General features: G+C 42.1%; 1 protein-coding gene across 1 annotated transcript; it reads right to left on the bottom strand.

Annotated features, from left to right (window-relative positions):
• Window positions 1-8,092: 8,092 nt before the first annotated feature.
• On the bottom strand, window positions 8,093-13,259 carry LOC122023603 (hsp70-Hsp90 organizing protein-like). The gene is made up of 7 exons (XM_042581805.1): window positions 12,305-13,259; window positions 10,340-10,628; window positions 9,773-9,858; window positions 8,736-8,959; window positions 8,599-8,665; window positions 8,466-8,525; window positions 8,093-8,376 (listed from the first exon to the last, which is right to left on the bottom strand). The coding sequence occupies exons 1-7, from the start codon at window positions 13,196-13,198 to the stop codon at window positions 8,263-8,265; spliced, it is 1,734 nt and encodes a 577-aa protein (XP_042437739.1). The 5' UTR covers window positions 13,199-13,259; the 3' UTR covers window positions 8,093-8,262.
• Between the last annotated feature and the right edge of the window lie 2,879 nt (window positions 13,260-16,138).

The raw sequence follows: 16,138 nt of genomic DNA, 5'->3' as shown, positions 1-16,138 counted from the left end.
CCACCTATACCCACCTTCTATACCCACCCAATAGGGGCCGGCCAAGCTAGCTTGGGATCAAGCAAGTATGAGATTGGGTGGCCGGCCCTAGCTTGAACCCAAGCTAGTAGGGCCGGCCAAAATAAATTAAAAAAGAAATTTAATTTTAATTTTTATTATTATGTGGAAGATATATTTTAAAGAGAATTAAAATTAAAATATCTCTCTTGTAAAAGATCTACAAAAGATTAAAGAAAGAGATTAGATCTCTTTCCTTATTTGTAGATTGGAGAGATGTTTTATTTTTTCTTTAAAAATTATTCACATGTTGATAAAATTAAAATTATAGAAATTTCCTTTTATCAACCATGAAGAGATTTTAAAGAGAAATTTTATTTTTAAAATTTCCGGAAACAAATTAGGAAGTTTTAATTGTTGATTAAAACTTGTCCTCTTTTGTTTTCCAATGATGTGGCCGGCCACTTGAAATTAATTGGGGAAATTTTATTTTATTTCTCTCAATTAAATCATGTCAAAGAAATTAAGGAAAATTTATTGTAATTAAATTTCCTAATTTGCCTAGGCCAAGGAATATAAAAGAAGGGGTGAGGGTGCCTTCACAAAAAAACAACATCTATTATTCCTCTCCCTCTCTTGTTCCTTGGTGTGGCCGGGCAACCTCTCCCTCTCTTCCTCTTGTGGTGGCCGAACCCTACCCTTCTATTGGAGCTCTTGTGGTGGCCGGATACTACTCGGAGAAGAAGAAGAAGAAGGAGAGAAAGCTAGCATCTCTTGGAGCTTGGTTAGTATTTTGTTTTTCTTCCTTGGTGAAGCTTCCTCTTTGTTGGCCGAACCTAGCTAGGAGGAGAAGAAGGTGATTGGTGGTTTCTCGTCTCGGAAGATCGTTGCCCACACAACGTCCGAGGTTAGAAGAGGAATACGGTAGAAGATCAAGAGGTTTTTCTACAAGGTATAACTAGTAAATTTTATTTCCGCATCATGCTAGTTATTTATGGAAATAATACCAAATACAAGAGGCTTACGTTCTAGAATTTCGAATATGTTTTTCGAAGTTGTGTTCTTTTGTTTCTTTCTTTTCCTTGTGATTTGATTGTTCTCTTTGGTTAACCTAAAGTTATTTTAGGAAATTAAATATTAGCTTTCTATTAAAGGTTTTGTCTAGTCGGTGGTGGTTGCTCCCATATCCAAGAAGGTCATGTGCCTCGCCACGTCAGTACTGGGAACCTTTTATGGAAATTAATATTTAATGGAATTTATAACTTAAGGAGACTTGGGTCGAACGTGTTAAGTTCCGCAGGAGATCCAAGTCAAAACCTAAAAGAACAAATAGATTAAGTTTTGGATCAAACGTGTTAAGTTCCGCAGGCGATCCAAAATTTAATTTAAAAGAACACATGGTAGCTAGGAAAAGGTTCAGACCTTTGTACAAAATTTTTGTACAGTGGAACCTATAGGTTTTCCGAGTAGCAACCAACAGGTGGTGCTTCCGCTCGACCACCAGACGCTGATGTTGCTTGCTGCTCCGGCCGCTCGGCTGTGGCTTTCTGTTTTTGCTCCACGAGCTTGGCGGCCCTTATCTCGATCAGAGCGTCGAGTTCCTCGTTCGAAAGCGTCGCCATGTGTTGTCATCCAGCCTCGTCCATTGTTTCCGATCGGATACAGGAGCGTTCCCACAGACGGAGCCAAATTGATCCTGTCCGAATGCTCAATCAACGGACGCTAGGCACGTGGCGCTCTCCGGGTTGCTGATGTAGATCTCCGGCTAGTCTCACGAAACTCCGGCGAACCTGCACATAAGTCGGGCCGGGAAGGGGTACCCGGCGGCGACCCTCCGACGCTCAAGTCAGGTAAGTAAGTGGTGGAAAAGTAGCTCCAAAGCTTGTAGAACGCGTACCTCCGGCGAAGTCTGCGGCTCTTTATATAGAGCGGTGAAAGAGCTTCTACACGCCCTCCGAGGCGTGTCCATACTTCGGTATGGGTTTGTCAGAAAGCTTACCTGACGCCATACTGCAACAGTCCCATCGCGCCTTCGATGGGACAACAGGACACCCCGTTGTCAGACTAGGAGTATGGCCTAGCCATACGACTTGACGGCTGTCAGCAGATGTTCCTGTCCCTATTTACCCACCGCCGGCCAGGACGTCCGTCCGGCCGGCCCTAATTCCCTGCGCTGGCCGGACGGCGCACCCATTACGTCCTGCCTTCTCTTAGGCCTTCCGCTCGGTCATTATTTACTGTTTCATTGAGCGTCGGAACCCCGATCCCTGTCAGGGCACCTTTTACTATCAGATGTTTACTGGCAGACCGATCGGCCTGCCCTTTTCTCATGAGTCCGGTCGGCTCACCCTTCTTCGACGGACCACCTGGCCCTTTGACCTCCACGGGGCGTTGACCCCTCCTTTGACCTCCACGGGGCGTTGACCCCCTCATTAGGGGGTCCCGGGCTCTTACCACCGGATCACTTGCCTTCCCCTCGAGTCTAGTCGAAGGAGGCGAAGTCCGACTGACTGGACTGCCGATCTGACTGAGCAATGATCACTACATTAGGCCGCTCGGCCAGGTATAGGGATACTCATCCGTTCGGCGGTATCTTGTCCGTGCCTTGTGTTCTCTTGGAATCCATGTCCGATGCTTTCCCCTACTACCCATCACGTGCGCTTCGCACGGTAAGGGGAGCTCATTAAATGCGGCCAGTATCCTGCTGACACGTGGCGATCGTGCGTTTGTCAGCGTATGGCTGTGGCGTCACTTCCGATGGGACAGCCGCCGTTTGAAATGAGCGGCTAGATGACGACCTTGATATCGGCGACCTGGATCGGACGGCTGAAATTAATAGCGGCCGCCCTTGTAAAGCTCCGACTTCCGCTTTCCGCCGCATTTCGGCCTCATCTCCTCCCGACGTTTCGCTGCTCATTTCTTCTCCGGCGACCTTGCGTTCCGGCTCTCCGGCGACCCTACAGCTTCTTCCTATCATCTCCCTTGCCCGTAAGGCTTCCTTTTCCTTGCTGCCTCTCCTTTCTTCTCTCTATTAGCTATTTCTTTTATCATCCCGCACTCTTTCCTAGCTTAATTTCTCCTTTCTTCCATCACGCGTCCATCCCTGGCCTTACACCATGACCAGTACCTTACAGCCGACCGGCGATGCTCCTGGTCTTTGGTATTCGACCATGGAAAGTCGGTTCGATGAGGAGGACGCCTTGCGCCTCACTCGAACCTATGATATTCCTCCTGACCATCACATAGTGTTAGCCACGCCGGCCGATCGGCCACATGAACCGTCGCCCGGCACTGTTCTTTTCTTCCGAGACCAATTTTTGGTCGGGCTGCGTTTTCCACCTCACAAGTTCTTCTTACAAGTCTGCAATTATTTTCGCATTCCGCTCGGCCAGGTAGTCCCTAACTCCATTAGGCTGCTGAGCGGAGTGATAGTCCTTTTTAAACTGAACAACATTCCCCTCGACCTTAAGATTTTTCACTACTTTTTTTATCCCAAGCAAGCCGAGTGGGGCACCTTTGTTTTCCAGTCTAGGATAGGTTTCGTCTTCTTCGATAACATGCCGAGCTCCAACAAACATTGGAAGGAGCACTTTTTCTATGTGTGTTTTCCCGAGCTGCCAACTTTTCGTACCAAGTGGCAGACGGCGATGCCGGCGCAACCGGAGCTCGGCAAATTTAGAGGCGACGCGGCATACCTTCATGCAGCCGAACGGCTGGTCGGTCAACGCTATCATATTGACAAGCTGCTCCTCCCGGGAGTAATGCACATATTCGGCCTGTCTTCTACCCCAGCCGATCTGCCCTGCAGCATGAGTAAGCGATTCTCATCCCTCCTTTTTCTTTTGTTCTAATTGATTTAATCTTTGTTTCTGCAGCTGAAGTTATGTGGCGTGCTAAGGCGACCGAGAAGCTCAAATTGAAAGCCGCTCAGATTGAGGCGGTGAAGAACAAGGAGGTCGCCGAGCGGGGCCTTGATCCAGCCGATCCGACCGGCGAATTAGGCGAGGGGACTCAGGATGCCCCTGAAGCCTTAGCAGCTACTACCTCTCACGACGAGGCAGCGGGCGGCACAGAACCTTCTACCCAAGCCGAGGTGGAGGGCCGTTCGGAAGTCCTTGAAGCTTGTGATGGATCCGTCCGGCAACCTCCGAAACCACCGTTGAGCCGATCCCGAGAGAGTGGTAAGAAAAACTCGGCACTTTACTCCATCTGTGTATTGATGGAGAATAGCTGTGTTATCGAACTTACCCAGATGATCATCTGGGTCGGTTGTCCCATTATACTCGCCGATCGTCGGAGGCACGTAGTGCTTTGGCAGAGGATCTCGCAAAATAGCCTCTGAAAATTGGCGATTAATCCTCTCGGGTGATGCGTCCGCTCGGGGGGCTTTCCCCTTTCTGTCATCTCGTCTAGACATTTCATCCGAAGAAGATCCCTTATCTCTATGAGCTGGTACGGCTTCAAGGGTGCGGAATAGGGCTCGATGAAATGCAACGGTGGCCGGTGGTGCTTCCGCTCGACCACCAGACGCTGATGTTGCTTGCTGCTCCGGCCGCTCGGTTGTGGCTTTCTGTTTTTGCTCCACGAGTTTGGCGGCCCTTATCTCGATCAGAGCGTCGAGTTCCTCGTTCGAAAGCGTCATCATGTGTTGTCGTCCAGCCTCATCCATTGTTTCCGATCGGATACAGGAGCGTTCCCACAGACGGCGCCAAATTGATCCTGTCCGAATGCTGAATCAACGGACGCTGGGCACGTGGCACTCTCCGAGTCGCTGCGGAGATCTCCGATTTGTCGTACGAACCTCCGTCGAACCTGCACAGAAGTCGGGTAATCGAACAACTAAGTGGCTCGAATAATGTCGATTGGTCGCTGAATCAACGAAGGGGTTCCCGGCGACGATCCTCTGATGCTCAAGTCAGGTAAGCGAACAACGAAGTGGCTCCGACTACTGTCGAATGGGTCCCTCCAGTGACGGGTGAGGGCATTTATCTAGGGCTATGGAGCCGCGAGTGCACACATCCCGCGGTGTACACGTGTACTTTCCCATACCGTAGTGTGGGCTTGTCAGAGGAGCTTACCTGACACCATACGCTACATTTGCCGTCTCTGCCTTCCGCTCGGTCATTATTTATCGTTTCATTGAGCGTCGGAACCCCGATCCCTGTCAGGGCGCCTTTTACTATCAGATGTTTACTGGCAGACCGATCGGCCTGCCCTTTTCTCATGAGTCCGGTCGGCTCACCCTTCTTCGACGGACCACCTGACCCTTTGACCTCCACGGGGCGTTGACCCCTCCTTTGACCTCCACGGGGCGTTGACCCCTCGTTAGGGGGTCCCGGGCTCTTACCAATGTTATTTGGTTCAACCTAAATAATGCAACAAAAATTTATTTGTTGGAAGATTTTAATAAATAACCTAATTTAATATTTTACTATATTACTCTTAATTATAAAACCAACCATATATATTATTATTATTTTTTAAACTCTACTTTTTTTCACGTTTTTCTTTATTTTTAATGTATTTTTTAATTTTTTTTATTTCTTTTCGTTTTTTTATTTTTATAAATTTTTTACGTTTCTTATTTTTTAATTTTTAAATTTTTTATGTTTTTTAAATTTTTTATGTATTTTTTGCTATTATATTTTTATTTTTTTAATGTTTTTTATTTTTTAAATTTTTTTTAATGTTTTTCCTATTTTCTATTTTTTATGTTTTTTTTTCCATTTTTAATTTTTTTTAATTTTTTTATATTTTTTTATTTTATTTTATTTTATTTTTAAGTTTTTATTTTATTTTTTATATTTTCTATTTTTTCCTTTTTTATCACATTTTTCTCTTATTGAGAATATTTTGGATAAAAAAAAATTATTAACCCTAGAATCAAGAAAATCTCAGTTTTCCAAAGTTTTCGGATTACGGATTGCATGCCCCTTTTGCTGACATGTCGGGCATGGAACATTACTCGGAAATCATCGATTACCTAAATCAAAAAAGATTTTCGTTGATAACCTTGGATGGATGACCAAAATTATCAAGGATAACCCTTAATCAAACGCACCCTTAGAGAAATCTCTGTTACCATTACTCAGGATTTCACTGGTTGAACAACACGACAATCGATTAAAATTAAAGTTCGGTTGCATTTTAATTTTAAAATTTTGAATTCGACTATAATAATCAACTGTTAAAACATAATTACATATCCGAACCAACCGAATCGATCTCGAACCAAGATTTTAAAAACCCTAATTCTCGACGTCCGCAAATCCCTCCGAGCTCCCCACTCCCAACTCTCATCGCTAAGGCTATAAATGAACCAAATGTTCGTAAATAAGCTTGGTGTTCGGCTTGGTAAGAGTTTGTTTATGTTCGTTCAATATATACAAGATTAATTAAACAAACAAGTTTGAATAACTTGTTAAACTAAACAAATATGCTTGAACACATATGTGTTTAACTCGTTAACATTCATGAACAATGTTCGTGAATAATATTCGTGAACAATGTTCACGAATCATATTCATTAATATAACTTTTTTCGATATGCTAAATAAATAATAAAATAAAATAAATAAATTTAAATTAGCAAGTTCGATAATCAACCAAACGACTAAAAGTTTCAAATAATCAAACAAACTTAAACTGAGATCTCGATAATATCTAAATGAGCCAAGCTCGAACTAAGCTCAAGTCAAGCTCAAACCAAGCTTGAATCAAGAGCTCGATAACATCTAAACAAACCAAGTTCAAGTCAAATTCTCGACTTGAATCGAAATTTTAAAACCTCTAATTCTCTACGTCCGCAAATCCCTCCATCTCCCAACTCCCGTCGCTCTCATCTCTCGACTCGAAGCTCATGTTACCAGCGGTCTTTGCTAATGCAGTATGCAGCCCTCTTTGAGTCCCCTCGTCTTCAGGCCGCGAGCGACTAGTGCGGCAACACTACCGATGCTCTCAGTCCTCTCCTCTCCTGTTCTCCGTGCAAGTGTGCAACCCTCGAACCTCGTCACTCAGCCCCCATCTTCGATTCCTGCCATTACCTCATGTCTCGTTAGCCTATCGCTAACACGAGCACTCATCCCCATCTCAGACTCCCGTCGTCACCCCTTCGGCCCTTGACTCACGAGCCTGCTTGCCTCAGAAGTTCCTTGCTCTACTCTGGATCTCCTATATCTCTCGCAGCACCGACACATTCTCCCCTCTTGGCCTCGCCACCGACAACAAAAAGGTAGGGTTTTAGGATTTAAATTATGAATGAATGCTCAATATTTGGGTTTATTGGTATTAATCATGATTCATGAATATTTAATCCAGTTTTATGTATATATTTTGATGAAAATTATGTTTATACATATATATCATCTACGGTAGATGTCAATGCAAGGGATTCATCAAATATGGAGGTTGATAATAGTTATTTAACACCACACCCACAATCTGATCCTTTAGTGGGAACAAAAATAGTTATAGATTCTAAAGGAAAGGTAACCAAGTGAAAATCAAGAAATGAGATATGGGATCATTTCACAAAGTTTACTAATGATGATAAGGATCTTAAAATCAAATGCAAATATTGTGATAAAGAATTTTTCTATGATCTATACAAGAATGAAGCAACAAGCTTGAGATCTCATATGATTTCATGTAAAAAACACTCTCATGTTAATAAGGTTAATTGAAATAGTGAATAAGGTTAATTGTCAATAAGTAAAAAACACTCTCATGTAAAAAACTTCTATAGAATTGAACCAGTCACCTTACAAATAATCAATAAAGTTAATTGAAATTATCATTTTCTTTTTCAGTCATAATCCACTGGAATAAATTCATGTCAAAAACAAATCACCCTTTGCTGATAAGATTATTTTTCCATCAGCATGAATGCTGTACGTGGAGATCAAAATCCCAAGTCAATCTTGTTGATTGATTTCTGAATTATGATTTGGCCATCAGATAAACCCACCGAATAAGCGATCATGGTTCCACGAGGTCAAAACAAATCCATTAGGCTAACGCTTTTGCCTTTAAGATTTAACTCAACGAAGGCTTTTCCAACAAATAAAAATAGTTAGGGTTCCAATCATTCAGGCAATTTTAATCATCAAGCGCAAAATAATGATGAAACTGAGTTAACAAGTACTAAAACAAAGGCATAACTGAGACAATAACTTGGAGGAGGAATCATAAAGCACTTGTAATATGTTTATGTTCACAGCTGAAAAAGACAAAATGATGACCAACGACTCCCACATACTTCACGTTCTATCTCATTTGAACGACTCCAGCCGCCATAAGCTTTTGTATCTTCTGCATCACTTGGGGGTTCTTGAGATGATCCTGTGCAGCCTTAGGGTTCTCTTGGAGGTCAATCAACACCTTGATAAGAAAGTAGCCCCAGAAAATTGATTAAACGAGGAATTAAATTAAGTACAAAGTGGATGAAGAAGAGAATAACTACACGATACCTGTCGCATGACAGGATCTGTTAGGATATTTTGTATTTCCGGGTCCTGCATGGCCTTTGCCTGCAAAACAAAATCAAGCTCAGTAAACATATCGGAAAAAGTTGACAAAGGAAGCGCGTTACTGCATTAACACCTGTCTCTCTTGCAATTCTTCCGGGCTTATTTCTCCTCTGTTGGTTTTATTGATTTGTTGAACGCACCTGAAACCAGAGAATAGATATTTGATTCCGTCGAAGACACCAAAGAGCTTGTAGTCAGTAAAAACCGTACCTCCTCACACCGTCCAACAACTCCTGATTGCTTGAGTCAAGTTTCAAGCCCTCCTGATATGTCTCTAATGCTTTGTCGTATTCTTTCATGAAGAATTGGATAGCACCTTTCCTTGTGTATCCTTTAGAAAAGGATGGATCCAGCTCAATGCACTTCTCTGCATCTTTTAGACCTTCTGGCAAAGCGCCCAGCTTGGTATAGCATGCAGCCCTATTGCTGTAAACCTGCAGAATCAAACGTCAAGTATGTATATGAAGAGAATTATGAAATATAATACAAACCTAACACATATTTTTAATTAAACATGAATTGCCGTAAATATTTGAAGTGATTTTCTTTGAGGAGATATCTTGACAGCAAAAATCTCACAAGAGTAATAATAATAACATAATAGGAAGGCAAATGCAGTCAACCCCATGGATAGCCTCTCATGCAGTAAGCGGGAGCATCACATTCAATACATATTTCCATATAAAAAATAATGTCTTTCATACAAATCAAAACGCATGAAATAAAACAATAAATATTAAAACGTAGAATAGATCATACATATAATATGCATATAATTAAATTTTAAAGTGTTTATCACTTGCAAAGCATGTATTTAAGTTAAAACTTAGTTCAAGCTACAAGTAACCAGATAGAATTGCTTAGGGTTTAAAAGCAATTTGGTTTAACCTAGTTTAAATAATTTTTTCTTGACTGCACACATGACACAACAAATATCATATGCAGTCACATGTGGCTGCGACATCTGCTCACACACATCAAATCCAAGCAACGGCTCTCTAAACTCATCATTTTTTTGTGTAGTAAGACAAAATTAAACAATATAATAAGTTATGATGATAATTTTGCAAACAGAAATATAAATTTTATGCTATGAGGTATCTAAAACAGAGACTAATGACTTGTTGAATTGAAAACCAGATTCTAAATAACCTAGTCCAGTTTACTAGCGAGTGTTCTGACATTTGCACAAGGTTGCATGTCTATATCCACCTTTAATCAAGTAAGCAAGCTGACTGGGAAAGTACCTTTGGATCCTTTGGGTTCCTTTTTATAGCTTCAGTATAATGTTTCACTGCTTCTGGATACTTTTGCTGCTTGAAAAGCTCATTGCCTGGACAGGGTTAAAATCATATCAATGTCACTCTTGGTGAATAAATGGCCTTCAAGGCAAAATGATATTGACAATAATAACATAGAACAGTGAAGACAAGTGGTGATAAACATATGAAAATGATTCTTTTGTAAAATCGATAACAACCATGACAATCTTCTAAATGTAGCCATATAAAGGACAACCCGATGCACGAAGCTCCCTCCATGCAGGATCCCAGGGAAGGATCCATTGTACGCAGCCTTACCCTGCTTTTTGCAAGAGGTTGTTTCCAGAATTCGAACCCGTGACCTTTTGGTCACATGGCAACAACTTTACCGTTGCGCCAAGGCTCCCCTTCAAATGTAGCCATATGTCAATTCAAATATATATTTAAAGAAAAATTATGGGAAATGGTAGCATCTGAGCATGAAAATATTCAGTAATGAGAGCATCTGTAACAATAGGATATTCCCCCAAAAGAATCAAAACACAATAGTACCTTTTTCGCGCTCCTCATCTGCTAGTTCAGTATTGAAGTATTCTTCTTGCTCCAATTCTTTCTTTGCCCTCTCAGCTTCATTTAGCTTTTTCAAAGTGTCAGGGTTCCTGTGTTCAGTTAGGGCTTTCTGGAAAGTTTCAATAGCAGGCTCATAATCTTTAGAATTTTTGGCAAGTTTTGTAAGAGCAGTCCCTTTCCTAGTCAATGCTCTTGCAATCATTTTGAAGTCAGAATGAAGTTCTCTTCCACGCTCAACAGCTTTGTCACAGTCCTTTATGCATTCTTCAAACTACAAAGCAAAGACAAAAAAAAGTTAGCACATTGAATCCTAAGTCAAAAACTTAATCAAGCAGACAAATGAACCAAATATCCAAGCAGAATTTGCAAAAATTTGATATAGTGTTTTGGTGGCCAGAAACAGGAACAAAACGTTAGTTGTGGACAACACTATCTAGGAAAAACCACTAGTCAAGTGTGTTCAAAGATGATTGTTTAAGACTACTCACCTGTTGTGACACTCTAGTTGATAAAGGATAAAAATCATGGGTTGTTGAACATTATTGACATCACCTCGTAAGACAATTTCCAAGAGTACATGATTATAGAACCTACTAAGACTTATAGCCTACTTAATAATCCAGAAAAGTAACGTAACAAGAAAGGGAAACAGTATCAATTCTCTGAATTAGAAAAGGTGTCGTAGGACAACTAAATATCATATTTATTTGCAATATTCATCTTGAAATGAAATTTGATAGTTAGTTCAAAGGTCAACAAGACATACAAATTAACTATAAGAAGCTTTCCACCACCATGTAGACCATAGAGATAATGAGATTTTTTTATACCACTACTCTACTTTGTGTAATTCTATACATAATTGTGAAATTTTAAACCCTTATTAGGGCTGATTTATCAATTAGAAACCACCAATGGATGAAACAATTTTTCAATAATAACTGCCAATATGAGTATTGATATCATTTAAAACAGATCCTCATGCACAACCAATTTAGTGACAAAATTGGTCGAAAGAGGGGAAAATTTTCTGTGAAAAGTGAAATCTCAGGGAATATAACACTCCTATGTTCCACTCACAGCCATGTCTAAAAACATTTGGAACACAATTTTTGCTTAGAGTAACTTTTATCTTACAAATTCTTCCATACCTTCACAGCACTTTCTTACTAATAAAAGAAAAGCATCTACTAAATATTTCATTTTGAGCCTGAATGTAGATTTTACTTTAAGAAGAACAATTTCTACCATATCATAACTTAGGTATTGTAGAAGCCAGCAGAGAAGCTAAACTCCCCGCCCATTTTAGAGGAAGCTAGAGCAGGCAAAATGTATTGATTGCTACATCCGATACAGATTTTGGCATCATGGACGAGTTATCAAATGTTTGCACAAGATAAGTTTCTATCATAAACCCCAACTAAAGAGAATGTTGCTTGCTTAGAACTAGCTACTAACAGGATCATTATCATATAACATAAGAACATTAATAGTAAATTGCCACTGGATCTGTTTTGAAATATGCATCGTGCCATGTGCCTCTTAATGTTTTGGATTCTCCAATTTTTGGAACTTGTTTAGCACAATGTGGAACAACAGGACAAATCATTTTAACTAAATAAGCATACAAGCTTGAAAAAGTTTCTATTTCAGAACATAACCATTTGAAATCTATCAACACAATGCCAAGTGATCTTTTCTCTTTAAACCCATTTTTTCACATACCTTAAGAACTGTCAATTGTGAGAAGAAGGATAATTGGGATCACGGGATCTATATTCTTATGATATAAATTTTATTTGAAATTTAAGAATTATAGTCTAGTGACCATGCAAAGCATGCCAAGAAAGGAGGACTAGGTTGACCTAATTATTTTTGATAAAATGGGATTGTTCATTGTTTTACCAGAAAGAATCAAGCAAGCAAATATGATGCTAGAGGTATCACCTTTCCCATCTCCAAGTAGACTGCAGCTCTGTTAGTGAGGTAGGAAATGTCACAGTCGTCAAGCTCCATTGCACGAGTGTAGTGTTGAATTGCCGTCTCAAAGTCCTTTTTCTTGTAAGCAGCATTCCCTGCTTCTTTCGCCTTTTGAGCCTCAGCCTTTATCTGCTTAGTTTCTTTCGCCTCATCTGATACCTCCATGGGCTCCGACTGCTGCTCAGGCTCCGGCTCAGGGACCTTCTTCGCTGGCTCCGGATGTGATTTTACTTGTTCTGGCTCAGAAGTCTCACTCGCCATCCCATCCGTGGACTCCCTCATCTTCACGTTGAGAAGAACCCCGATCACTTGCATCATCCTCGGATCAGAGAGGTGCATGTTGAGGTTGTTAGGATTTCTTTGGATGTCGCGGATCATGTTGAGAAAATCAGGCTGCTGGAGGTAACCCCTGGTGGTCGGATCCGCCGTCAGCTTCGTCCATAGCTCAGGCCCCTGGAAGATCTTGGAGAAGGGGGACGCTCCTTGCGGAGGCGGGACCCTGGGCTTGGCCATGGCGGCGCGTGCATCGGCAAGGCCGGATTTAAGGGCGTCACTGGCAGGATCGAGCTCGAGGCCCTTCTCGTACGCGGCGACAGCCTGGTCGACATCACCAAGCCCGAGGTGCGCTGCGCCTAGGCGGCTATAGCCCTTGGCCCAATCAGGCTTGATCTCGACGGTCTTGCGTGCGTCGGCGAGTGCGGCATCGTAGCGCTGCAGGGAGGCGTAGGCAGCCGAGCGGTTGGAGTAGAGGATGTGATTGTCGGGAGCGAACTCGATGGCCTTGGAAAAGTGAAGGATGGCGTCGTCGAAGCGGCCGGCGGAGAAGGCCTTGTTTCCCTCGGCTTTGGCGGCGTCAGCCATGGCAAGCGAGAGAGACCAAGGCAGGGAGGCGATTGTGCTTATGAAGCCCTGCAAGGGTTTCTTCCAGGTTCTGGAACCTTCCTAAACATACAGAAAGGAAGGCGAACCGGATACTTCTGGAACTGGCCCACTTAAAAAAACTCAGTTGCGTAAACTCGGTAGTAATTCATATACGGTTAATAAAAAAATAAAAAAATATTTTATCCTTTTAACTTCGTGGGGTTGTTTTTGGGGAAAAAAAATCACAAGAGAACTTTTATTTTTCACCTTTTTATTTAACCGCGTAGAAATTTTTTCTAAATATCCAAACGACCTATTCTACTTGCAAATTAACGTACCCAATTCTTATTTTATCCCTTAATATTTATCTAAGTTACTATATTCGATTACTATATTGTATGATTTCTCTAAGTTAAATATGTAATTTTTTTTAAAAAAAATTATATATATATATATATATGGGGTGATAGGAAGGAGTCTATATGTCATGGAACAACTATCACAATATAGGTCAAAGTAAAGGTGATCAACATCAGAGCTTAAGTAAGGTTCGACCGCACTCGAGCGAACCACCCATCCAGCTCGAAGTATGGCGTTGGCATTGTACACATAATGAATCGATAAAATAATAAATAAAAGAGGAAGAGAGAAATAATTAATGAGGAAAAGATAAAACAAAAGAGAACACTCCATCTATCATTAAATGAGAAGAACTCAAGACAAAGATGATAATTAATATCATTAAACAGGGGAAGATGGAAGGTCACTAAAAAAGATATAAAAGAGTATGTCGAGTATAAAAAAAGACAAGATGAATCTTTGTCCCTAGTACTTTCACTCTCTTCTTCTTTTTGTTTCTAATTTGAGCGTCGGAGGGCCAACGTCAGATACCCCTTCTCTAGTTTTGGTTTTGTTTTGCAGAGAAGAGCGAGGTCTTCATCCAGTCGGTGGAACTGCCACCTCCCAGACTTTCCAGCTTTACGCCTTCGGACAGGATCATTTTTGTGTCGTCTGTGGGAACGTAGCCTGCATCCGAACGAGAAGATGGAAGATGTTGGACGACTCACAATAGTGATGCTGACGCAAGAGGATCTCAATACACTAATACAAGCTTGAGTGACGAAGATATTGGAGCAACAATAGGCACTGGCCGATCGGCAAGCGCAGGAGCTCACAGCTTCCACGGCAGGTCGCCAGTTGAGCGAGGGGACCGAACGAAACAACTTTCCATTCAGGACCCAAACAAGAGGTTGATCGTCACCTATGGGGAAGCACCTCATGCGTCGGTCCCCTTACACTGAGCATCGTTATAGACTCCAGCAGAAAAGAGGGCCCGAGCGGACAGAGACTGGGAATCTTCCTCGGATGAGGCACCTGCTCCGCCGCTCGAGATACAAGGAAAAGAAAAGACATCCAAAGAGGATAATTCGCTTGAGGGGGTCAATCAACAGTTTTCAGAGGGGATTCTAAATGACCCTCTGCCGAAACATTACACTCCACTGACGATCAGGGAATATAATGAAGCGGCCGACCCCGATGACCACTTGGCCAAGTTTGATAACGCGGTCACACTTCACCAGTACATAGATGGGGTGAAATGTCGAGTCTTCCTCACCATGTTATCTCAATCGGCGCGACGCTAGTTCAAGCGGTTGCCGAGCAACTTGATCCACAGCTTCAAGGACTTCTGAGCAGTCTTCCTGCACCACTTCACTTATAGTCGCCGCCACCAGAAGACGAGTGTGAATCTATTCTCGTTGAAGCAGGGGCCTTGAGAGCCATTAAGGACATATATCCAGCGCTTCAATCAGACGGCGATGGACATCCCGGTGATCTCCTCAGACGTGTTGGTAAACGCCTTCACCCAAGGGCTCACCGAAGGAGAATTCTTCCGTTCGTTCATCCAGAAACCACCGAAGGACTTTAGCCACCTACAGAAAAGGCCAACGAATACATCAATATGAAAGAAACCCAGGCGACAAGGAAGAAGGAGATGTATGACGAGCCCGCAGGAGTATCTGAACGGCGGCAGCCGAGCAGCCATCAACCTCCCAAGGGGCCTCGATCAGGAGGAGCCCCACCACATGAGTTCATGACACATGCCGTACAGCATGTGGCGGCCGCTCGTCCAAAGGTTGCAAAAGGCAAGGTGTGGACGCCGATGTTCTGCTCCTTCCACCAATCAACAACGCACAACACCCGGGACTGCTATGACCTGGCAGCTAGCAAGCCAACTCAGCAGGGATATTGCCGTCAATCATTGCCACCTGATCGGTGACAAAGGCGCCGATCAACCGTCCGAAGGGAGAGAGAAAGGACAACGCCGGAATTACACCACCATCATGTTGGTTGCTACTCGGAAAACCTAGAGGTTCCACTGTACAAAAATTTTGTACAAAGGTCTGAACCTTTTCCTAGCTACCATGTGTTCTTTTAAATTAAATTTTGGATCGCCTGCGGAACTTAACACGTTTGATCCAAAACTTAATTTATTTGTTCTTTTAGGTTTAGACTTGGATCTCCTGCGGAACTTAACACGTTCGATCCAAATCACCTAAGTTATTAATTTCATTAAATATTAATTTCCATAATTGGTTCCCAGTACTGACGTGGCGAGGCACATGGCCTTCTTGGATATGGGAGCAACCACCACCGACTAGACAAAACCTTTTAAGGAAAGCTAATATTTAATTTCCTAAGATAACTTTAGGTTAACCAAAAGGAACAATCAAATCACAAGGAAAAGTAAAAACAAAAGAACACAACATCGAAAAACATATTCGAAATACTAGAATCGTAAGCCTCTTGTATTTGATATTTATTTCCAAAAATAACTAGTATGATGTGGAAAGGAAAAATGACTAGTTATACCTTTTAGAAAAACCTCTTGATCTTCTACCGTATTCCTCTTCTAACCTCGGACGTTGTGTGGGCAACGAT

Source organism: Zingiber officinale, chromosome 9B (assembly GCF_018446385.1).
Source record: "Zingiber officinale cultivar Zhangliang chromosome 9B, Zo_v1.1, whole genome shotgun sequence".
Taxonomy (NCBI): domain Eukaryota; kingdom Viridiplantae; phylum Streptophyta; class Magnoliopsida; order Zingiberales; family Zingiberaceae; genus Zingiber; species Zingiber officinale.
This window is presented reverse-complemented; position numbering and strand designations above follow the sequence as displayed.